At 40.6% G+C, this 22,724-nt stretch overlaps 3 protein-coding genes across 4 annotated transcripts; 2 read left to right on the top strand and 1 right to left on the bottom strand.

Annotated features, from left to right (window-relative positions):
* Positions 1-407: 407 nt before the first annotated feature.
* znf593 (zinc finger protein 593) lies at positions 408-2,603 on the bottom strand. Of its 2 annotated transcripts, none has more exons than XM_086094962.1 (4): positions 2,473-2,603; positions 1,451-1,665; positions 812-874; positions 408-737 (listed from the first exon to the last, which is right to left on the bottom strand). In XM_086094962.1, exons 2-4 carry the CDS (start codon positions 1,648-1,650, stop codon positions 611-613), a joined length of 390 nt encoding a protein of 129 aa, XP_085951088.1. In that variant the 5' UTR covers positions 1,651-1,665; positions 2,473-2,603; the 3' UTR covers positions 408-610. The 2 variants fall into 2 exon arrangements, with proteins under 2 accessions (XP_085951088.1, XP_085951087.1); XM_086094961.1 differs by lacking the exon at positions 2,473-2,603 and adding an exon at positions 2,185-2,455.
* A 357-nt stretch (positions 2,604-2,960) lies between these two features.
* rlf (RLF zinc finger) lies at positions 2,961-15,890 on the top strand. Its single transcript, XM_086094701.1, has 8 exons — positions 2,961-3,179; positions 7,025-7,179; positions 8,089-8,170; positions 8,896-9,031; positions 9,135-9,337; positions 9,573-9,709; positions 10,339-10,480; positions 10,944-15,890. Exons 1-8 carry the CDS (start codon positions 3,000-3,002, stop codon positions 15,501-15,503), a joined length of 5,595 nt encoding a protein of 1,864 aa, XP_085950827.1. The 5' UTR covers positions 2,961-2,999; the 3' UTR covers positions 15,504-15,890.
* A 1,024-nt stretch (positions 15,891-16,914) lies between these two features.
* On the top strand, positions 16,915-22,716 carry zmpste24 (zinc metallopeptidase, STE24 homolog). Its single transcript, XM_086094702.1, has 9 exons — positions 16,915-17,318; positions 18,176-18,322; positions 18,407-18,610; positions 19,292-19,444; positions 19,713-19,854; positions 19,927-20,102; positions 21,089-21,193; positions 21,271-21,414; positions 21,641-22,716. Exons 1-9 carry the CDS (start codon positions 17,211-17,213, stop codon positions 21,863-21,865), a joined length of 1,404 nt encoding a protein of 467 aa, XP_085950828.1. The 5' UTR covers positions 16,915-17,210; the 3' UTR covers positions 21,866-22,716.
* The last annotated feature ends 8 nt before the right edge of the window (positions 22,717-22,724 follow it).

The raw sequence follows: 22,724 nt of genomic DNA, 5'->3' as shown, positions 1-22,724 counted from the left end.
GTCACCAGGGAGGCGTCCAGGCAGCAGCCCTAAAGATGCCGAGCCACTTCAGCTGGCTCCTCTCAATGCGACGTCTCAATCTGAGCCAGGGAGAGCCCAAACATGACTTTACCTGTATTTATGTCAGGTTTTAAAAAGTAACAATCCTATTTTGACAAAGGAGTAATAAAGTGCAGTTATCAGTTTTCAAATGTAGCGATTAATACCAATAAATCCAAGTAAAGCGCAGAGGCTGTAAAAATATACATAGGCCGAAACTACTGATTTATATATTCAATTTACAGTCCCAATAATCTACGTATTTTTCTCACGGTATATTGTTCTACTGTTTTAAATAAAACACGGACATGGAGTCTAAATTTAGCATGTGTTATGTGTGCAATACATAAAAAAAAAAAGAACACCAGTTTATTAGGCTTGTGTAAAGGCAGTCCGACTCTGATTTTATTACCACTCGCCAGTTTTACACACTGTGCATTACGTCCATGTTGCTGATTATATTCAGCCACTTATGAAAGAGCTGGCTGCAAAAACACACAATTTAGCAATGTGCATTTTTGACTTTCAGGTTTTCGTAAAGTCAAATATCAGTTCTCGGAGAAGGAGTGTTTCAGCACATATCTTCTTCCACTTGTTGCGTCTTGACCTCCATGACCTTTGGAGGGATGTAGGAGCCCATCCCAGCCGCTCTCTCTGCCTCTGCCTGGGTGTAGGGCTCCTCCTTAAGTCCTTTCAACCTGGTTGGAGGAAAACCAGGCTCAGTGTCCAAATACTGCATATTCCAATGCATGCAAAACTGCCATAGCTTTACCTTCTCTTGTGGACTTTAGTCTTGAAGTGGTCTTTCAAAGATTTCATATCCACAAAATATCTCCTGCAAGACAAAAAGGCAGTATTATTACCCAACTAAAGAGTTGCAGATCAAGTGACTTTTGGTGAGATTACAGAACACCCTGGACTGGTTGCCAACCACTCGCAGGGTACATACTGCATAGACAAACACCCATTCACACTCAAGGGAAATGAAAGAGTCTTCGATTAACCTAACAACAGGAACATTTTTGGAATCTGTTACGACAGCCGAAGTGTTACAGTACGCAGAGAAACTCTTGATTGTGAGGCAGACTTGCAAACCACTATGCCAATGTGCTAACCCTCCCAGTAAGCGTCGTAGCATTCCGGACTTCAAAAATACCATGAGAGTTTTCCAAGGCTGGCCACTGTATCCGTCAACAGCTGTTTCCAGCAAGACATGAAATAGAATGCATAAAATATGCTATAATTCTGCATCGGGACATGTCAAATACATGTCTCATAAATACTCACACACCTTTGAACTATTGTAAAGTATGAAAAACTAAAACAAAATATGTCTCCTTCACTATTATCTAAGCGACTGAAAAGTCCTCAAGCTTTACCTTGACGGTGAGTAGGACGGTTGTTCACTTACGCGCAGTGTAAACAGTAGTGCTGTGCACATCCTGTCACATCATAGTCCACCTCCTGATGAAGCAGTTTGGCAGCGATTTCAGGCTTCATGTCTGAATGGATCTCATCCAAGTCTTTTGTCCTCCGCTTCGTCTTCCATGTCTTTGCGATGTTCTTCTTTTTGCCATTATTGTGGTTTCTTATTTGTTTGGACTTCCCCATAGTTAGACCGATGGGCTGTAATGACAAATGTAATAAGGCAAGTAAAACATAATAGCTGAGGTGGCCGAATCAAGTCACATGATTTGACTCTAGTCCGACTTAAGTTGTAATTGTAGTACTTGGGATTTTGGCCGGTACACAAGTAAAGACAATCAGGCTGGTTTGTTCCCAACTTTGCCACCCACTGGTTTGATAAAGTGACATGACAACTCACAGAACATAAAACTGGCACACACACACACACACACTGTCAAGGAGAGGTAGAGATACATATATCCAAGTCAATATTTGGGAACAAATATTGTGACCCAACCTCGAAAAAATGGAAGAAAATGAAGAGCTGGATGGATAGTTAAAAAAATAAATAAATAAGCACAAGATAATTGTCCCAGCTTTTGTAAACAATAATATCAAGTTATAAAATAACATATATTGGATTTGTTTTACTTTGTACCACATTGTTAACCATAAACAAATTACATGAATGAACCCCAAAATATATTATTATAGTGTTTTAATTTCAGTGATTATTACCATGGGGATCACCCATCACCATCACATTTAAAGGTTTTGGCCAGCAGTGGAAATCGACTTTATATGGCCAACACTAGGAAAACATTTTTCAATTCATGCTAATAGGGATTAATCGTTATCAAGCGTTGAGTACGGCGACTATAAAAGTCAATCTGCGCAATCTTTCAAGTTTGAAATACCACTGGCCAAGTTCTGTCGTTTTCTTTATGATACGACGAAGCCTAATAACAACGTGTTTCTTCATAATATAGCCGTTTATTTGGTGTCATCGTCTTCGTGTTTGCTTACCTTTCACACGTGTAGCCTGGAAGGAGTGAACTCATTTACTTCCGGGTCGAACGAAAGCGTAACCATGACGTGTCTGTAGAGGGCGTCGAACGCCGCCGTTAAAAAGAAAACAATAATATTTCAATTTACGAAAAATGTGTCTCCCACTGCTGTGCTTTGAATTACAGCAACCTTTTATATGCGTTTTGCTGCTCATCAGTAGTCCACACAAACATAATTTACTACAGATCACTCTTTCACATTATCAGTTTCTTCTCATGGAGACAGAATATCATCAATTATTACTAATAACATATAAATGTCATTTAAACAAATGTGATTTCCTAAGTGTGTATCAAATTGTGTAGCTCTCGGGTTTAAAAGGGTTGGTGACCCCCTGGTTGTCCATTAATGCCGTAATCATTGCTGGTCAATGGGTGGCGGTAATACACTATGATAATTTGCAAATCGCGGTTAAACACAAAGAAGAAGAAAAGAAGGCGGTGTCAGACTGCTCTAGTGCATACGCGCCGTGGAGCAGAGGGAAGATGGCGGAGAGGAACGGCGATCCACAGTACGAATGGAGCGAACGAGGCCTGGACATGGCCGAGGACACGCTGGTTGCAATGGAAACCTTGTTGGCTACACTGAGGGCCTTCGAAGACGGGCTCAGGCAACAGGAATTGTCCGTGGCGTCGTCCGCGGACTACTGCGATAACTTTTGTCAGGTAACGAGTGCGTGAAACCTGGATGCTATCATTAGCATAACGCTAGCTCAGTTTGGGTTGTTTTCCTCAGAGGGGGCGAGGTGGTTCTAGATAGTGGGGATGCTCTGAGATCGCTGGCGAACGTATATTGTTTGGCCACTAGCAAATAGTTCGAATGATGCTAACACCGTAGAATCATGTTAAATGGTTATCCGACTCGATGCATGTTTAGTGTTTGCAGAAGCTCAGCCGCACACCAATTTATATTACAGTAGTGTGTTGTGCATTCATAATTGCACAATAATGTTGTGGGGCGGGGCGACGTGTGTGTGTTTAAATTGGTTAACCCTGACATAATATTCTGGTCAAATTTTATCATTTTATTTCATTAGACTACAAAAAAATTATACTTTCCCTAAAGTAAAAATATATATTTTTAATTATTTTGTGCAGATGCTTCAAAGTTTTTACACTGAGGCTGTTCCAGGATAAATGTAACCCATTTTTCACAAATGCATTTTTTTACAAGTGTGAACATGAGATATATGAACATGGGGGGAACCTGTCGTGCAATACATGTCATGTAAAAAGGGGGACAATGGTAATATTGATCATGAGGGAGTCAAAACTGTTAGTGTTGTTCAAAGGATCATGTAGGAATCTCAAAAGTAAAAGCGGTCATATACAGTAAATTGAACAAGGAACAGAAGTGACAAAGAGGTGGGAGGGTGTCTGCCTTGACATACGCAGAAATCCATAAAACAAGTTCATGGAGCATCAATTTATTCGATCAAGAGAAGAGGACGTCATGAGTATCAGTCGATTATTGCCCTTACTACTTCCTGAATTTAACACCACTCCTTTGTTTCCTGTCTTTCATGAATTGACAAATTGATTAATCCAGGTGTGTCTGGCCATTGTCGTTGTGGTTACTGAGGTCAAGCACACCTGGATTAATCAATTTGTCCAATCATGAAAGACAGGAAATGAAGGAGTGGTACTTACTACTGAGTTTAGGAAGTAGTGGATTTGTGCAAAGAGCCCATTGGGCCAAATGGGCGATTATTTTATGTTTCCCCTTAAAACGTTATCGTATAAAACCAAAGTTTCCGGCGCTGTGAAAGTACCCTGAATGCACCATTTTGCTTTCGTAGCAGCTAGCAAGTGTGTAGTGTATGGTATTCTGTTGTCCCTAAGCGTCCTTCAAGCCGTTTAATGACACCGCAGTTGAAAATTAACTGTAAAACTAAGCACACTATAAGAATTACATCCACTGTATATTTAAATACAAAACATGCTTTGTTTTTAAAACAGTGCTAGCCTAGCGCTAATGCTAAAAGAGAATTGAGGATCCTGTTCAAATGATAACAGGAAGTTAGCATCAACTTCGTGAGTGTTTTTCCTTCAAATAATGAATATTCACACACAAATGCTGTGGGATCACATACCCACATGTAAGATAACACAACGCAAAGGCACAAATTCTTCTCAAAGTGTGAACAATTAGTTATTTTAAATAGAATTCAATAGCAACTTTCTTCTGTACTCACATTTCCACATAACATGGCACAAAATACAACCTTGAGGTCCCATGTTAGGCCAGTAAATCCTGAGATTTGTGAAAATAACAAAATAAAAATATATAAAGGAAAAGGTTAATGCTTTACAGCAGTTGTAAACAAGTAAGAATGGTTTTATTATTGACACATAAATCTATACAATAACCTTATACTTCATGAAATATGTTAAGGTCATACTATGGACTTGTCATTCAAAGCAGAGAATCTTAATAGTGAAAGTTTGTGCGCAAGTGACACCTACTGAAAAGGAATTGGTATGTGTGTGGGCAGGTAATTTGATGTATTAAATGTATATTTTTATTTTCAAATAATGGGCAGATTAATCCGTAATCTGTATTTTTTTCCTGCAATAAATAGGTATCGGCATCCGCCTAAAAAAATGCACATCGGTCGGGCCCTAGTCTTGACTTCATGAAGCTGCCTGAGCTCTGCTGGGCGCAAACAATAATCTGGGGGGGGGGATCTACCATCTTGTAGTTTTGTGTTCCCCATATCATATTAGTATACTACTAAAAGGTGAATCATGACAAACCCTAACACAACAATCACTGCTTAAATTTGCATATCTGCTATCCTACTTCTTTGTCTGTTGTATTTTGTAAAAACTACCCTCTTTCCAACTCAAGCATCGCCATTTAGTCGTAAGTAGTCTCAATGTAATTAGTATACCCACGCAAATCTCCTGGGCTGAGATCCTTTTAGGAAGCCCCCCCTTTGTGGGTGTGCCATAAATAGACGGTGGGGAATTAATCAAAGCTCCCTGTAGACACCCAACCTGCAAGGGTGTCTGTCTGGCACTTGGGATTTGGTATTGGTGTGATGGTGCTATAACAAGCTCACCAGCCTGCGCGATGAAGGTGGCACATGTTTTCAAACGCTTCATATTTAATTGTTGGTACTTTTCTGGTAATGAATGAAAAACCCCAAATTGTCACATAAATAGCTTGAATCTGACACAATTATTTATATATCTATTTTTAATTAAAATAAGATATTGCTTTTGAATTATGGTTCACCAGAATTCTTTTGAAAAAACAAATTTGTGCAACAACCCTGGACAAAAAATGATGGTACCCCTAGAAAAAAAAATAATAATTTGACCATAAGGACATGATTAACCAAGGTGTGTCCGCCTATTTAAAGGGGGGGGGGGGGTAAATAGTTGACACTGTGTTGTTTGTTGGTTGAAACAAAATGAATGATTGAATTCTCTAGTTTGAAAATGTATTGAAAATGACATATGAAAATAACTGAAATTATAAGTTGTTCATGTTTGAAATTCCACAATATCACCAAAATAACATGGAGCAGAAGAAGTGAATAAGTAAGATGTTTTGGGAGATTAGAAAGAAAATAATATGCAGTGAAAGTTAGGGATGCAACAATAGCGGCCACATATCAGTGTCGTTATGTCTCGATATTAAAAGCAGCACATCCATTAAAAATGTGAGGTTATATTCCTTTTGTGCAGTGCTAGCACCGTCTGGTGGTTAGTTTATTAGTGCAATTTAATTTTAATTAGGAATGTTGAGACCACTTTATCACTCCTCTAAATCAGTCATACCTGCAAATATTTTTCAACAATGCCGTAAAAAAAAAAAAAACATTTGGCCCGCTTTAGCAGCATTGTGAACTGCATAGATCAATGATGCTTTGCGCTGCTGAGCCAATAGGAGCACATGACGACATTGTCAAGCCTATTTCTCCGTCATTGCTGTTATTATGTAAACAAACACAATATTGTGCTCCCACCCCAATATGAGCTTTTGTTTAATTTAATTTGTTTTATTTATAATATCGTGAGTTTTTACACATTATATCGCCAACGTCCCCACAATATCGTGATAAATTGTCGTACTGTGAGGTTCGTATCGTGATGTTTTGATATCGTTACATCCCTAGTGAAAGTAGACTGATCATCTTTGTGTTGAATCAAACATAAACCTTTTGCTTTTACTTTGAAAACTGATAATTAATATATTTGTGCAATTTCTACACTGTCAATTTGAAATAATGTCCTGTTTTTGAATGCATTCATGGAAATGTAAACTTTTTAATCTGATTCGTCGATTGACAAAAGGTATTTGACAGTTTGTGTGTCAGTCCCCTCGGGCTTAATCAGTAGCACCTCAAAACCAGACGGTGTCAAGTGGGATCAATCAGGTTTAGTCTAGCATCTCCCCTTCCCCTCAGGTGGAAAAGCCTTGTTAATCTCACCTGATTATGATTGTTCTAAAGGGAAAACAAATGTCGTGCTCGTAACTAACTCTGTATTTTTCTCCCCAGGCACTTATGCATTATGCTGGCAGCAGAAACTCCATAGAGCATGGACTTCCTCTTCTTGAGGTCTACTGCCTGTCGATTAACTGCTTCGCCGCCGCTCGCTCACACCTCACCGCAGAGTCGGACCGAGTGACTCTTGTTTTGAAGAGGCTAGCTCTGTGAGTGCAATTGTTCCAATGAAAAATGAAACTTGTGATTACTGACATGACGTGAATTTAGTTTTTCACAAATCAATACTATTGGTTTGTCCTCACTTCATCTGTTATTTTATTTTTAGGCATTATTAACCATTGTAAAAGGTTAAATAACTTGAGAACAAATATATTAACGCCTAGCACCCGCCTAGGTTTCGTAACCATTCTAATCAATGACAGACAGCAAAATGGCGGCAAAACAAATTTATCACTCACTGTCCAAGCCTAGTTGTTTTGAAAGCACACAATCTTATTTTTACTTTTCACATACCGCTCACTCTACTTGAAGTGTCCTCCTCCTTTCCTGTTTTCTACACCAGATGTCGAAAGTAAGAAGCACAAGGCAGTTTAGTTTTCTAATGTGGGCAGCATTTAGTTTCATTTTTAGAATATGCCACTTGTGGGCCAATAAAAAAACAAGTTCTATGACACTCTTAGTTTACTCTACTACAATTCCACATTAGGCTGTTTAGTTGTGTTTCGAAGAAGCCGCAAGTAGTTCAAAACGAATACATTTACAAATAATACCTGCCATGAATGAATTTATTGTACAAAATCGTGCTGCATTGCAAACTCTAAATGACCATTTAATGGACGGGGTACAGACAAGCTCAAGTGTGGGAATCACTGTTCAAGGGTGTCTACTGTTTTGTGGGAAAAAATGTGCATTTCTAAAGATAAAAAAGGAATTTATTGTCAAAACAGCTGGTGTCAAACACCATTCATCAATGACATGCAGTTTAGCAGCTCTCTCAGCAAACTTTTTAGTAGTTTTTCCAGGTAATGAAGCAGAAAATAATTTCACTTCAAGAGCTATGGCTGATGAGTTACTTATGATAACTTACACCAGTGTTCTCCTTGTTTGTCATGCAGAAGCTGTTTTGAACTATTTCTGTCAGTTCCGCAAAATGCAATCCCTTATGAAGCCTGGGTTCAATTCCACCAATCTGTTCAGGTAAGACTTCTATTTATGCTGTTTTAATGTAGTGTTTAAGTTGAAATCCTTGAAAGGGTTTAAAAAGCCTTGACTCAATGAATCTAAAAACAAGGCCTTAATTGGCATTAAAAGTGTAACTTTCAAAAGTTAACAGACAAGTGGGATTTTATGATTGTAAACGTCAGATTACTGGTAAATTTTAGTTTTTGCTGTTAGCAACTTTGGAAAACAGAGGAATCTGAGAACATTTTGAAGATGGCCTTAAATCGAATATTACATGGAATAAGAAAAACCTTAAAGTATCGAATTTAGCTTGAATTAAACTGTAGTACTTGTTTACACAGATAAGGCATACGTGAAATGTGTACTACCATATTTGATATTGTATCATAGTTTCATAGTTGTGTAATTTTTGTGTGTGTATGTTATGATGATTTGCAAGTATCAGGAAACATGTTGTATTTGTACAAATGATTTGGAAATTGGTCACGATTTAGAATAAAAAAAAATATTTGCATGGAGATATTTTGATACTGTGGTGTCATTTTCAGTCGACGGCAAGTGGCAAAATGGCCACCTGAGACAGATATTCCACAAACACAATATTAATTAAAAGTACATATAGTGGGGGTGCCTAGAATATATGACCCTTTAAGTGGAAGATTTATTCTTCTGCAATTGAGGCACAACTTTCATTGAGGTGTTGGTCTAACATGCTTGGTTTGGATTTTGGTCCCTTTTAGATTGCACATGACACCTTGTTACAGTACGGGAGTACAGACCTTCAAGCTTTACTGCATATCACAGGAGAGGGGGGCGCATGGAGCAATCCCGTCCTCGCTGCTCTCCTCTCTGGCCAGCCTACCGTCCAACAAGAAGGTTAAAAGAAACTTCATTTGTGACACTATAGTCATTTCAATCTTATCATATTGACCTGTTTGTAATAGTTTGCTCATCAATGTACTCTGTATTCTTTGTGAAGTTGACGCATACATCTGCTTGGAGGGTGACGGCTTCATGGAGATGCGGGTGAAGCATCTGGAGAAGATGGGCGACGTGGCCAAGGCTGTGGTGCTGGCAAAAGCTTGTACAGAGTGCAGCGCCATCTCAAACCAAGCTATGTTTCGTCACACATACATCACTCTGATTTGCCAGCTGCTTCCCAATGAAGAAGCCATAATGGAGGTAAAGGGGTTATACATACATTTTTATAGGCTGGTTGGACTTTTTACATTTTCTTCATGTACATTTGTTGAGCACTCAGATTTTTAACCGAAAATTTATTTTTCCCTGATCAATGTTTCTCATGATGTGCACCTTGTTTTGTTTTTGTTTTTTGATACTCACTAATTTTTTCTTCAGGAATGCCTCCTTGCTTATGTGACCTCCCTGTTCACATATTATGTTTTCTCCCTAACAGATATCCAGGCAAGACTGCAAGGATATTCTTGAGATTACCACCAACTTGGATATGGAGGGGGAGGAGAATACCGGCTTTATCTTGTGCACAACCTTCCTGACACAGCATCTCCAGCAGTCCAGCCTTGACCGCTCCTGGTGAGTCTATTGCTGGCTTTTAGGACTAGGGCTAAAATGGACATTGGGCTCCTTCTATTGGCATTGTGACAAGTGGCCATCATCTTTGAGAAATTTCCTAAAAAGAAAAAAACAAACCTTGGAATGAGCACTTTAAAAGCCTCTTAAATCTTGAAGAACAAAATGAAAAGAATTAACGACCTATTCTAGTGCACATACTGCTCTTCTCACGAGTAATTTGCCATTTGCGCTTCTTAAGAGAATTTAGTGCAAGTAATTTTGACATGTCGAAGTGGTGAATCCCTTGGATTTTCAGCATGTAGCAGCATTTTCCCGGATGTTTTTAAATTAAACTTGTCAGCCAATCAGAGAAGGGATTCCCGAGTAGCTGACAAAAAATACCCTAATTTCAAGGCATTTTTGTACCAGATTTTCTATTCATTACACACACAAAAATTCCGCAAAAAGGCATGTTTTTCTAACACACAAAAAATTATACAGAACCCATTTTTTGGTGCATTGATTGTACTTGCGTTGAAGTGACCGTTCCAACCAGACACAGCATTTTGACAGATTAATATTTTGGGGAAATAAATCTCTTGATGTTGCAACTCCTATCATAGCTCATTCGACCATTCTTCTATCTGTAGGGAGCTGATTCAACTGTGGAATAAACTTCAGAGGAAGCTGGACCCTTCACTTGCATCTTTTCTTGAAAGATGCCTTCAGCTGGGTGCCATTGCTGTAACTGTGCAACATTTGCTTTACCTGGTCCGTTTAATTCAGTCAGAGGTGAGATTTTTTTTAAATACTCTGTTGCAAATTCTTAAAAGGCATACAAATATGTCTGTTACATGATAGCACAGCATATTAAAGGGGAAGTTAAGTATTAAAAAAATTATTTACAACAATACACGGTATTCTGATTGTGTTTGTAGAATATGAATTGAAAAATCCACCTGTTTTTTTACATTTCTGGGGGGCAGCCACTTTGCCTCTTGCTGTCAACTGAAAATGACATCACAGTGCCTGAAAGCTCAGCTTGCAAATGTCACATGACCAAACCCAGAAAAGAGGTGAGCTGTGACGCTCGCTACCTGAGCCCATAGGCACTGTGATATCATTTTCATTCGACAGCAAGCGGAAAAATTACCCCATGAGATGGATAAAGTTGGGTGTATTTTTCTTCTTAATTCAAATTAATTAATTAAAGTGTGTTGATTCTGATTTTGGTTGCAATTTTCCTGTTTTTCAGCCAGAGGCAGTGGGCACTGCTGCCTCGGTGGAGCTGTGTGTTAAAGCTCTCCAACTTCCAAAATATGGTGACTCGGAAAGCAGAATTGGCATCTGTAAAATATTGTTGTGCCTCCTCAATGATCTGGAAGTGCAGCGGGCCTGCCTCCTCACAGAATTCATGCTTGGCCCCAGCCAGCAGGTCTTAAGTCGCCTCCAGGAGCTCTACCAGTGCCCAGACCAAAGGTATGACCAGGAGGGTAGCGTCATTCCCAACTCGCTACGTTGTGAACTGCTGCTAGTGCTGAAGGAACACTGGCCCATTGACCCAGAATTTTGGGACTGGGAAGCCCTCAAGTATCACTGTGTCTCTCTTCTCGGGTTGAAACCCCAGTCAGAAGGGGAAGGTGATGAGGAAAATAGTGAGAAACCACTCGTGCTCCAAGTCAACACACTGAAAGAAACAAGTGAGCACAAGCCCTGTTTAAATGGAAGTCTTCATCTTCACAAGCAACCCAATAATAAGACATGTCACGTAGATGGAGGGGAAGCAGCAGCGAAGAGAGCCAAGCTCTTTTGTCGGATTTGTTCAAGGTCCTTCACTGACATTCAAATCATACAGCACTCCCAAAAACACATGGTGGACGACAGACACCCCTGTCCCATTTGCCTGCAGGAGTTTAGGAACAGAAAGAACCTTCTTCCCCACTTGAGACGTCACTTTCAAAGTGAGAGGCTTCATCACGTTAACAACATAAAGGATGATGATGATGATGACATTGAACCCGGTGAGATCAAAGTTGACCCTTCTTTAGTTGTGTACTACGAATCCACGCATGATCCTGAAGTCTTTCAGCACATTGTGCGGCAAACCAACACCGTCAAAGACAAGTGCATGGACAACGAGCATGTGACGTTCGATTACATGAACCAGCACTTCAGTCTGCGGAACCGAGAGGAGCATTCCTGTCCTGGCACCGGGTGTTCTAGGGTTTTTAAGCATTCCAAGTACTTATATGTGCACTTGAAGTCAGAACATAAAGGCGATGAGAATGTGCAGCATTTTCATCAGATGAGAGACCAACGGGAGAAGTGTGCCTTCTGCCGGCGCCATTTCGTCTCTGCTTACCATCTCCAGAAACATCGAAAAATCCACTACTGCAAGCAACCGTACATGTGCGTGGTGAAGGATTGTGGCGCCCACTTTTTTTCTTCCAATGAACTTATGTTGCACAAGCAGATCCATGGCTATCATATAAGCTACCAGTGTGAGCTTGAGGGCTGCTCTGTAAATTACTCAGACCTGGCACAACTTTATCACCACGAAGCACAGCATTTCAGGGATGCTGCATTCACCTGCCCAGGTCCTATATGTACAAATTTTTACTTTTCCAAAAGGGAGTTTATCGAGCATCTATCCACACACAACATTACTTTCTCTGAAAAGGACTTTGAGGCTCAGAGGAAAGCAAAAGAGAGTGTTTTCAAAGCTGATTTGGAAAGGGCTGCCCTTGTTTATAATCCAGGTGATGCAGAAGGTGGTGTCAGCGAAGATGGCCAGGAAACTTCCGCAGGGAGTTGTGCCGCCTCCGGTCAACCATCTGCCAACACCAAACCCAAAGCAGTACTGACCTTGGTGGCTATGTGTTTCGATGGAAGCAAGTTCACCTGTGGATTTGAGAAGTGCGGTATGACTTTTTCCCGGGCGAGAGATGTCCAGAGGCACCTAAAACATGCCCACCCAGAGCACCTTAAACTGGAGAACAAGGATCACAAACATGATGAGTGGGGTCCAAAGTCCAAAAAGATCAAGACTGAAATAGAGTCAGACAATGAGGAAGATGAAAACCAACTCTCAGCTCTGTGCTCCCCTGGAGAAGATGGGAATGAATGTACGACCTCTCCCCCATTTACAACAAACCTTTCTAATAACGATGATGACCTTAAAGATATTCTCATAGGCCTAAGTAGTCTGGATCTCAATTCTTTGTCCCCACAAAGTGTGCTAAATAAGCCACCTCAGTCCATCCAAGAAGAAAATGCATCCCATCATCAAGATGTTGTAAAAAAACAACCTATGGTTTTGCTTTCTAAAAAATCTTTCCAGCTGCCTAAAAGAACTATAACAGAAGAAAGAGCCGTCAAATCCCTTAAAAATATTAAACCTTACGCTTGCGAGGTAAGAAAGTGTTGCTTTAGGACTGCACGGAGCTATAGTTTGCAGCGCCACTATGTTAATATGCACGGCCGCTCGTTAGAAGAGGCCAAAGGAATGACTTGTTTTACGGACAAGTCATTTAAGCCCTTTAAGTGCCAACTGTGTTTTAAGTGTCATCGAGAAATTAAAGGGTTGACGACCCATTATGTTCGCATGCATAAGCTATCTCCCAGTTTGGTGGAGAAATATAGTCTTGGATCTAAAAAAACAAAAAAAAACGCATTACGGAAGTTGAAGTCTACAGTGAAAAAAGTAGCAGCCAGTAGGGAACATCAAGAGAAAAAAAACGGTGAAAGCAGAGAAAGCCCGAGTAGTTGTTCTTCACCTTTGGCTGTAAATATAGCAGAGATTCAAGAGGAAGAAAATGACCCCAAGGGAGACGATGAAGATGGGGTTACACTCCAGGTTCGAACAAGACGCTTGGTGGCCAAAAGTAATCTATGCTATATTCTAGATAAATTCAATAAACCCTTTCATTGTGTTGCCAAAAACTGTGACGCAGCCTTCTCCACCCAGGGAGGCCTCGTGCGCCACCTTCAGCTCACACACCATTACAAACGCTCTCAGCTCCTGTTGGAACAAGAAGTGCAACACAGTCCCGAAGTCAAAAAGGATCATGTGAAGAAAAGACAAGTTCCAAACTCGGATGAACCAAAACCACAGTATAAATGTCAGTTTTTCAACTGCAATGCCTCGTACCTTCTCAAAAGCAGCTTAGCGCGTCACACCCGCGTTGTGCACTCTCAGATGCTAGGGCTAATTAAGTGTAAGTATGAGGGTTGCACGAAAGTATTCACCCACACAGAGTCCCTGAAGAAACACACACTGTATCGACACTGTGAGTACTACGACTCCTTGGTAGTACGGCTCCAGAGCACTCAAAAAAAATCAGTTACAGGATGCCAAAAGAAGCTTATAGTAACGCCACCCAACCCTGCCACACCCGTCTCAACCAGATCACCAACACCTGAACCGAAACAACCCGCCCAGTCAGAGGAGGAGGTTGAGGATGTTATCGAAAACAAGAAAAAGTCAACGGTTAAAAGGAACAAAAAATTTGTTTTCAGATCGCATGAAGAAGCTTTACAAATGTGCCAAGACCGTTGTTTACGTGTGCCCTACCCTTGCATGGTTCAAGACTGTGACTCTGTCCTCAAGTACGATAAAAACTTGAATCGCCATTACAGAGTGGTTCACCGCATGACCGTTGGGTATCTTGAGGAAAATGCCGACCAGCTCATCTACAACGCCGAGCAGCTGGAGGAGTTGATTCAGAAGAAGTCTGCTAGGCCGCCCGCCGCAGGAAAAGAGAACCCAAATGGAGTTTGCAAAATGGAGTATCAGCCGGAGCCGGATACTTCACAGGGACAGGATGCACAAGTAAAACTGCACTCCGTCAAGGCAGAAACCCAACAGGAGGCTCTTCCAGATCCTCTGAAATTCCTTGTGGAGGAAATGCTGCCACCTGCCGATAGAAACGGTGTCCTTGTCGGTGCTGATGATGTGTTGTGCGGAGAACCGAGTACCAACTCTCAAACTGAGGAGTCTGTTGTAGCAACGCCGAATGATCACAAACAAGTAGAACAATTATTAAACTTGGAGAGAAACGGTGTCCTTGTCGGTGCTGATGATGTGTTGTACGGAGAACCAAGTACCAACACTCACGCCGAGGAGTCAGTTGTAGCGACGCCGAATGGTCACAAGCAAGTGGAAAAATTACTAACCTTGGAACAAATAAAACCCCTCCTTCGTAACTTTACTATCAATCTCTCGCCACCATGCTCTGTCCTCCTGCCGAGGCGTGAGGGCCTTCAGGATGCATCGAAAGATGGTAAAACCACAGAAAAGCCTCCATCCTCTCCTCTGGCCGTACGGCAGCCTCTCAAGCGAAAGAATGAGATCTCCGTGCAGCCTTCAAACGTGATCGGCCCCCAGCCTCTCGGCACCCCTCCTGACGGTTTTGACATAAACACGTACAAGCCAGTTGGCTTCGAGGTGTCCTTCCTCCAGTTCATACAAGACACCGTCCCAAAAGACAAAAAGGTTGCCAAACGGCAAGACCTTTTCCGGCGCAGTTGTTCAGTCAAAGAGAACAAGCAGCTGGGAGTCTCGTTCACCCGAAGCAGACGCAGTCATCCCATGCTTCACAAATCACACGGTACGATTGGGGACTTCCAGTCTGTCCGGAACTTGAAATCCATCTTGGACAAAGCCCTTGCTGGATGCGGGGACCTGGCCATCAAGCAGCTTCAGTACCTCAGGCCCGTGGTGGTCCTGGGGAAGCCAGTGTGTACGGCCACCCTGCCTCACCTCTTCCCGTCAGACCCCAACAACCCCAAATTGCTTCTGGGAAGCAAAGTTTGACATTGCACCTTTTTAAATGAAATTGTAATTGAAGTGTTATCCCTTTTCTGAAATTGGTGATGCTGTGCTTTGTTGCATAGGTTGCCAAACAGAAGACTCGCAAATCAGCAGCACACAATTCAAGCCCCCCACCCCACCCCTAAGCAAATCTCATTTTCTAGCGTACATACATAAGCGCTTCAAGGTCTATGTACATTTTTACAGATTACTAGAAATGGTTAGTAGCAAGAGGCATTTTACCTGTGTCAAAATGTAATTCTGTACTTCCTACAAAAATCTAAGTGACTGATTGGCACTTTTAAGGTCATATAAAAAATAAGCGTGGCAATTAAAGTGCTTGGTTGGAGATAAATACCTGTTTAAGTTTCTAATAAATGTGAAAATTAATATCAAGTGTCTTGTTTTCTCATACCATGTTCCTCAGTGAATACACAAAGGAGAACAGGCTGACATGATATATTTTAGACTGAGGTTTGTTATCAACTATTAGTTACACAATTGTGTAAGCACAGCTTAGTCACAAGGTCTCTTCGGGAGTATTGGGACTAGGACTGCAACTAACGCTTAGTTAAATAATCGATTAATCAATTCATCAGATTTTTTTTTTAAATAAAAAAAACAATTTCCATCCCTTTATTTAAATTCGGAACATTGGGGAAAAAAAGCCTAGAAAAAAACAATGTCAGAAAATAAGCAGCAATGTCAATCATTATTTTCTAACAAAAGCAAATGTTTTATTTTTGATTCAACACAATTAGTGTGTTTTTATGGTAGACTACAGAAATTGGATATTAACTGCCGAGAAGCAGAAATTCTTACCATTATGACAATTTTAGTGATTCATTGATTTGCAAAATAATCAATTATTTTAATAATCAGTTGTAGATTAATCATTGCACCGCTAAATGGTACCATAAAATTGTCGAGACAAAAACGAAAAATAAGGCAGAAAATAGATGAGTATAGTCTTATATTGCCAGCCTTTTGCTTTCCACAATATTTGTATGTTTGGTAGCTCAAAAAACCAAACTCTTGTCCTTAATGGACCGCGCGATCACCGACCGAGATGCGCGCTTTTTTCCTTTTTTTGTTGTTTTAACTTGACTTTCACGCATGCGCAGACACTTTGAGCACTTGGTCACCGAGCAAAATCTGATTGATTCAAGAAACGTTTACATCAAACACGTCTGATTCTGGAAGCCCTTGGCAGATGAGATTGATATGGAAGCACATAGGGACTTACATCTGACTGGACAAAAAGAAAAGACGAAGTTACTTTTACGAATACATACCTTAATCTTCATGCAACAATCATTCAATTGTATTTGTAAATGTAAATGTGTGGCTTATGATAGTATTTACTGTTTAGGCAGAGAGGGTCAGTAAACCGGATGCGGAAACAATGTGACAGCAGCGATTCCTTTCCGGATCGTTTATGCTGTTGGACTAACTGCGCTCTCATGAATGAAGTGTCATTATTTCCGATGAAGGCTTAAAAATAACTCTCTGCATATGCTGTCACCTTTGGGTCGATTAGACGTTTATAAAAGCTTGTCATTGATTAGACTAATAGCCCACTTTGTGTGTAAAGTTTATGCGTTAGCAGCTAGCCAGGCTGGGGGAGCAATAACGTTGCTGTTAGCCTGTTTAGCTAGCTAAGCGCTTCCTGAATTTCTTAGTCCCTACACCCAAAAACATTGAGCAATTATGCTCGACTTTATTAATGAGCTTCCCGTGGAAAAACAGATATTTTATGCTGTTTTGGGCTTTACGTGGACGGTATATCTATGGGAGGCATACCTTGCACATAGACAGGTAAGTTGATACTTATAAACAAAGTAGTCACATCGCTGTTTTAAAGAAAATATATCTTGTTCTCACAGTGAATGAAACGGCAGACAATGCGTTACTCATAAAAATGTTTTTGTTTTTGAATGGAAAATAAAAACTGCTAAAGTAATTGAACTTACATTAAAAGATTGGGATTTGCTAGAATTGCACCAGACCAGATCTAGATGGATCGATAGATATGGATGTATAAATAGATGATGTTGGTATTGCTAAGTAAGAAATATACATAATGCTGCAGTAATGGTACAGGTAGTGCCAATGACAAACGGTTCAAAAAAGTTTCAAGGCTGGTGTCTCAAAAGATATATTTAATACCCAAACTACAAATAATGAGTTTCCCCTTCACCGTGACGTGAGCCAGACGAACAACCAGCACACCAACGCGATGCTTTGACAATTGTTTCATTCAGTGCACGAGAAGAGGCTAAAAGAAAACCTCCCAAATCACGCAACCGAGCTCCATGTGTGTCCTGTATTTTGTTTTTCTTTCTCGCTGCTCTCCAAGATCAAGTTGTTTATCAAAGGATGACCTATTTTGAACATGTGGCTGACTGATGACTGCACTGTAGAGGATCCTGAAAAAAATCTTTTGAGTAGCGAATTTTCTGCCACATCTATTATATCGATTATTATCAATTACTAGTGAATCATAGGATTTTTCTTTTTTTATTTAGTTCATTTATCTTTGTAATTTAACTTTACATGTTATAGAAATAAATTTACTAAAACATTTTGATGACATATTAATGTCCTTTTTAGCATATACATTCATTGTCATGATTGTTGCCAGTGTTTATTAACTGCTAATGTCATCCCTGCAGCGAAGGATATACAGCTCGACGACATGTGTGCCACAAGAGCTCGGAAAGATAATAGATTCCGTAACTTTTGAGAAGTCCCGACTTTATCAGCTGGATAAAAGCAACTTCAGTTTCTGGTCTGGTCTGTATTCAGAGACGGAAGGAACGGTGAGATACTAATGAGAAATGCTCAATATTAATGTGATTTATGGATGTTTCTTGTGGAATAATTTTGGTCTCTACTACTCAAAGCTGATCCTGGTCTTGGGTGGGATTCCTTGTCTGTGGGGCATCGCCGGCGTAGCGACGAAACACTTTGGATTCGGCCCGGAGTATGAGATCACGCAGTCCCTTGTGTTTCTGACTTTCGCCACCTTGTTCACTGCTTTAACTGGCCTTCCCTGGAGTTTGTACAACACATTTGTCATCGAGGAGAGGCACGGCTTCAACCAGCAGGTAATGTTCTCCGCAAGAGGATGGAAAGCACTTATTGTTGTTTTGTTTTGACCCAGAATACCTTCTTCTTTTATTGCTACGTCTTTGGCCGCTGCTGCTCCAGCGGCATAGAACAAAAATTAACAGTAGAAGAAGAACAACTTCCTATCAAGGCAGCATCAGCTCGAGGGAAATTAATTAGGGTCATATTTTGTTTCCCGCCTTGTGCTAAATAAAACACTTAACAGAAGATCAAATAAAGGCTCATGAGCATGCCCAGCAAACCACAAACGCACATTCAACAACTCACAAGCAGAATTGAACCTTTACAAATGGTAAGTCATGATAAATGCATAATAAATTAACAAACGTGAAAATCACGGCTATATTTGTGGATATGAAAAACACGTTAAAATTGCGAATATGTTTGAGCTAAAGCTCTCACCATATGCAGCTGAGTATTCAGACGTTCAGTAATCTTTTTCTAGTCTCTTCAGCAAATATTAGATTGACAGGTCTTTCAAATTTACAGCGTAATATGTGATATTGTCTTACCACCTAGTGGTCAAAAGTGGAATTAAACCCCCAAATGAAAGAATAAAATGGAGTTAAAACTAGAAATATTGCCCTTGAAATAGCGGGACCGTGAATACGGAACCTTACAATGGTTTGACTCTATTGGTTTGATGTTTCTCATCACAGACACTGGGGTTCTTCATCAAAGACGCCGCGAAGAAGTTCGCCGTGACCCAGTGTATCCTGTTGCCTGTAACATCACTGCTCCTTTACATCATTAAGATTGGCGGTGACTACTTCTTCATCTACGCCTGGCTCTTCACCTTAGCGGTTTCTCTGGTGAGTAAGTGTACATTTAGGGCATGACACCGTTGGGGCTTTCACTATAAATGGCGCATATTTGCAGGGTCTCCTCGAATTACGATCGACTTCTGTGTCTACAGTACAGACAAAATGATAGCGTTAGCGTTTTTCCACACATATACCAAGTGTATATGTTAATGAGACGGAATTTTAGTAATAAGCCTTTCTTTATAAAGTGACATCTCCAACTGGTATGCATATTCGAGCATGTCTGTGACTGACTTGCTGCTGTCTCTGTTCTCAGGTCCTCGTTACCATCTACGCTGATTACATCGCTCCCTTGTTTGACAAATTCACTCCTTTGCCAGAAGGGGAATTAAAGACGGAGATTGAAGCTATGGCCAACAGTATAAGTTTCCCTCTCACGAAGGTTTACGTAGTTGAAGGTATGTGAATCATTCACATTAGAACGGTTATTTTTTTTGTGTGCTGTTTCTCAGTGTTGTCCGTGTTTGCAGGTTCCAAACGGTCTTCGCACAGTAATGCGTACTTCTATGGCTTCTTCAAGAACAAACGCATCGTGCTCTTTGACACGCTACTGGAGGACTATTCTCCCCTTAACAAGGGGGACGAGGCGAAGCCCGAGGAACCAGAAAATGACGGAGTTCACGCCAAATCTAATGCCAGGCCAAAGGTTTACGAGTCCTTTAACATTGTTTGGGGAGTTTGAAATGGTTTTGCTTAGGCACTTTTTTTTGTTATTTTTCCGAGTAACTATGAATGCGCAATGCCTGTGACACACACATTCTTTCTTCTTCTTTTTTTGCCGTACTCTTTATTTATTTTTTTGCTGTGTCCAAACCTGCTTTCTAGCGGGTGTCTTTTTTTATTTTTTATTTTTTTTTATTTAATCGAAAAGCCACGCTGCACATTCTTGTTTGGCAGCATAACACACGGTGCCATTTTCATTGTCATTGTTCACTCTGGAAAAGGAGGAAAACAAACTAACATTTTTACACATATCGTTTAAATTTGAGATCATTTGAGGCCGAATTTTAATTAGAGCACACATTTTTTTATCGGAACACCCTGTATATTGTGATAATTTTGGGGTTAAACAGTTTGAAGGTTAAAATTATTTTTGGTTTTATTTGATTTTTGAATGGTGCATGTTTTCCCCACTCCTGTTTCAGAACATTCTAAACAAACTGGAGTCTGCACCAAAGCAGAAAAACTTAGTGTGGTTCCTTTTAGTCAAGTGTGATGTGTTCCGAACTTCCTGATAAGGTTCCCGAGAAACTCTAATCAAGTAAATAGATGAAGAACCTTTACTTGCTGTACTCATCTTAGATATCCATCTCACCCCTGATCGAAATGAGAGCAAACGTTATAGAAAATGGATGGATGGACATCGTTTTATACCACCACACTACCAATAGCCAGTCCACGTTACTGGGGGGGCACAAAAAAACAGTTCACTTGCTTGTTTGTGCAGCAAACCTACTTCTTGCTCACATTTTTGCAACTAAGAAGAATAACGTCGTTGTTTTTCTTCTTTACACTTTTTCAGATGAGAAATGCATCAAAGCACCCTCACAGCCACCATTAGACGTTCCAAACTGACCGAATTACTGAAACGCTATGTTATTGAGCAATATTAACTATTTGACATTTTGACAGCACAAGAAACAAGGATGCAACAACCGAGAGATCCTTGCCGTTTTGGGTCACGAGTTGGGTCACTGGAAACTTGGTCACACTTTAAAAAACATTATCATCAGTCAGGTGATTATTTTGCTTATTTTTCACATTTTTGACGGATGTTAAATGTGGCATTAACATCCCCTGTCTCTCTTCCTCAGATGAATTCCTTCTTGTGTTTCTCCCTATTTGCTGCTCTCATTGGACGCAAGGAATTGTTTGTCGCATTTGGCTTCAATGACAGCCAGCCTACTCTAATTGGCTTGATGATTATCTTCCAGTTCATCTTTTCTCCATATAATGAGGTAACCATGAGGAAATACTTTAATCTGTGAAATCTTGTTTAGTGCCGGGCGTATGTTCCAGACCTTATTTTTCAATTTTAGGCATTTAAGATGAACAACTCAAAATTAGGACTTATCTGTGCAATCCCATTAAAAACTGTCTCTTAAAATCTGAAATATAGCAGGGGTGAGAATGACGATATGGTGTGGGAATTTTGTAATTTACACGTTTATGTCGTCGTCGCAGCTTCTGTCCTTCTGCCTGACGGTCCTGAGCCGCAGGTTCGAGTTCCAGGCTGACGCTTTTGCGCGCAACATGGGCAAAGCCTCTGACCTCTACTCGTCCCTCATCAAGCTGAACAAGGACAACCTGGGCTTCCCTGTGGCTGACTGGCTGTACTCCATGTGGCACTATTCGCACCCGCCCCTGCTGGAGCGCCTCAGAGCGCTGGGCAACGTCAAGCAGGACTGACGGGGCAGTAAGGAGGAGCGGTGGACGCTGCCTCCTCCCAAGGGCCTCCGGAGACCCCTCTTGGCCCTGTGACGCCTCCCCTTGATCTTTTTTTTTTTTTTTTTAAATCTTGTTTTACTAAAGATTCACTTGTGTTTGTTTTAAATTGTAAAACATCAGCATAAGGCAGCATAAATACCTGAAGGGCGCAGAGGCACCAAGAAACTGAAACACACTGAAAATACGTGTGGGCAATGTGTGTTAAATTGAAGGGATTTTCACGGACCAAGTCATGTTTGGTAAATTGGCTCAGTAAGGACGTGGCAGAGCTTGAGTGACACACAGGCCAAAATATTAATGCCCTCGCTTTTATTGCCACTGTTTCTTGACCCAATCAAGAATATTAGTAATACTGAATTCTTAAGTTCCCAGTTTTAAAAAAAGTGGGCGATTGGGTGTGTTCACATAATGTGCCTCCTAATTGTCTTTGTTATGATACTTGACCCTGTTAGAGACACAGTAGTGCTGGCATTTTCATTTGCTGCTGAATTTGACTTGTGATTTTCAGTTTTCTTTGGGGGAGGGAATGGGTCTTCTCATGCACCTGTTTGCTGACAGGGGTGCAATGTACCAGTTATATACAGTCCCACTGATTGGTGTATTGACTTGTGGAAAGGAAAAAAAAAAAAGTGGTTTGCATTTTTAAGTTGATGTTTGTTCTCTTGATTTTGGGGGTCTGGAATGAGCCCAGAGTGGCCAGGTGATGTGCTTATAAGGGGCATTACTGAGGGGGAGGTTCTGTGAGGCTCCTGGTTAAAGACAGATTTCAAGAACATTACTTTCTTTACTGAATAAAATTATTCTAAGCCTTGTACACTTT

Source organism: Leptonotus elevatus, chromosome 14, assembly GCF_054856555.1.
Source record: "Leptonotus elevatus isolate MCC_2025b chromosome 14, RoL_Lele_1.0, whole genome shotgun sequence".
In the NCBI taxonomy this organism is placed as follows: domain Eukaryota; kingdom Metazoa; phylum Chordata; class Actinopteri; order Syngnathiformes; family Syngnathidae; genus Leptonotus; species Leptonotus elevatus.
The sequence above is the reverse complement of the archived record's forward strand: the minus strand, read 5'-3'. Positions and strand labels throughout refer to the sequence as shown.

Coding starts and splice junctions, on each gene's coding strand:
- rlf (XM_086094701.1), top strand. CDS start 3,000: ATGGCGGAGAGGAACGGCGATCCACAGTACGAATGGAGCGAACGAGGC. Junction 3,180..7,024: donor ACTGCGATAACTTTTGTCAG/GTAACGAGTGCG, acceptor TTTTCTCCCCAG/GCACTTATGCATTATGCTGG. Junction 8,171..8,895: donor AATTCCACCAATCTGTTCAG/GTAAGACTTCTA, acceptor GGTCCCTTTTAG/ATTGCACATGACACCTTGTT.
- zmpste24 (XM_086094702.1), top strand. CDS start 17,211: ATGCTCGACTTTATTAATGAGCTTCCCGTGGAAAAACAGATATTTTAT. Junction 18,611..19,291: donor GGCACGGCTTCAACCAGCAG/GTAATGTTCTCC, acceptor TTCTCATCACAG/ACACTGGGGTTCTTCATCAA. Junction 20,103..21,088: donor AATCTAATGCCAGGCCAAAG/GTTTACGAGTCC, acceptor ACATTTTGACAG/CACAAGAAACAAGGATGCAA.
- znf593 (XM_086094961.1), bottom strand. Junction 875..1,450: donor CACTACTGTTTACACTGCGC/GTAAGTGAACAA, acceptor TTTGTCTTGCAG/GAGATATTTTGTGGATATGA. Junction 738..811: donor ACTAAAGTCCACAAGAGAAG/GTAAAGCTATGG, acceptor TCCTCCAACCAG/GTTGAAAGGACTTAAGGAGG.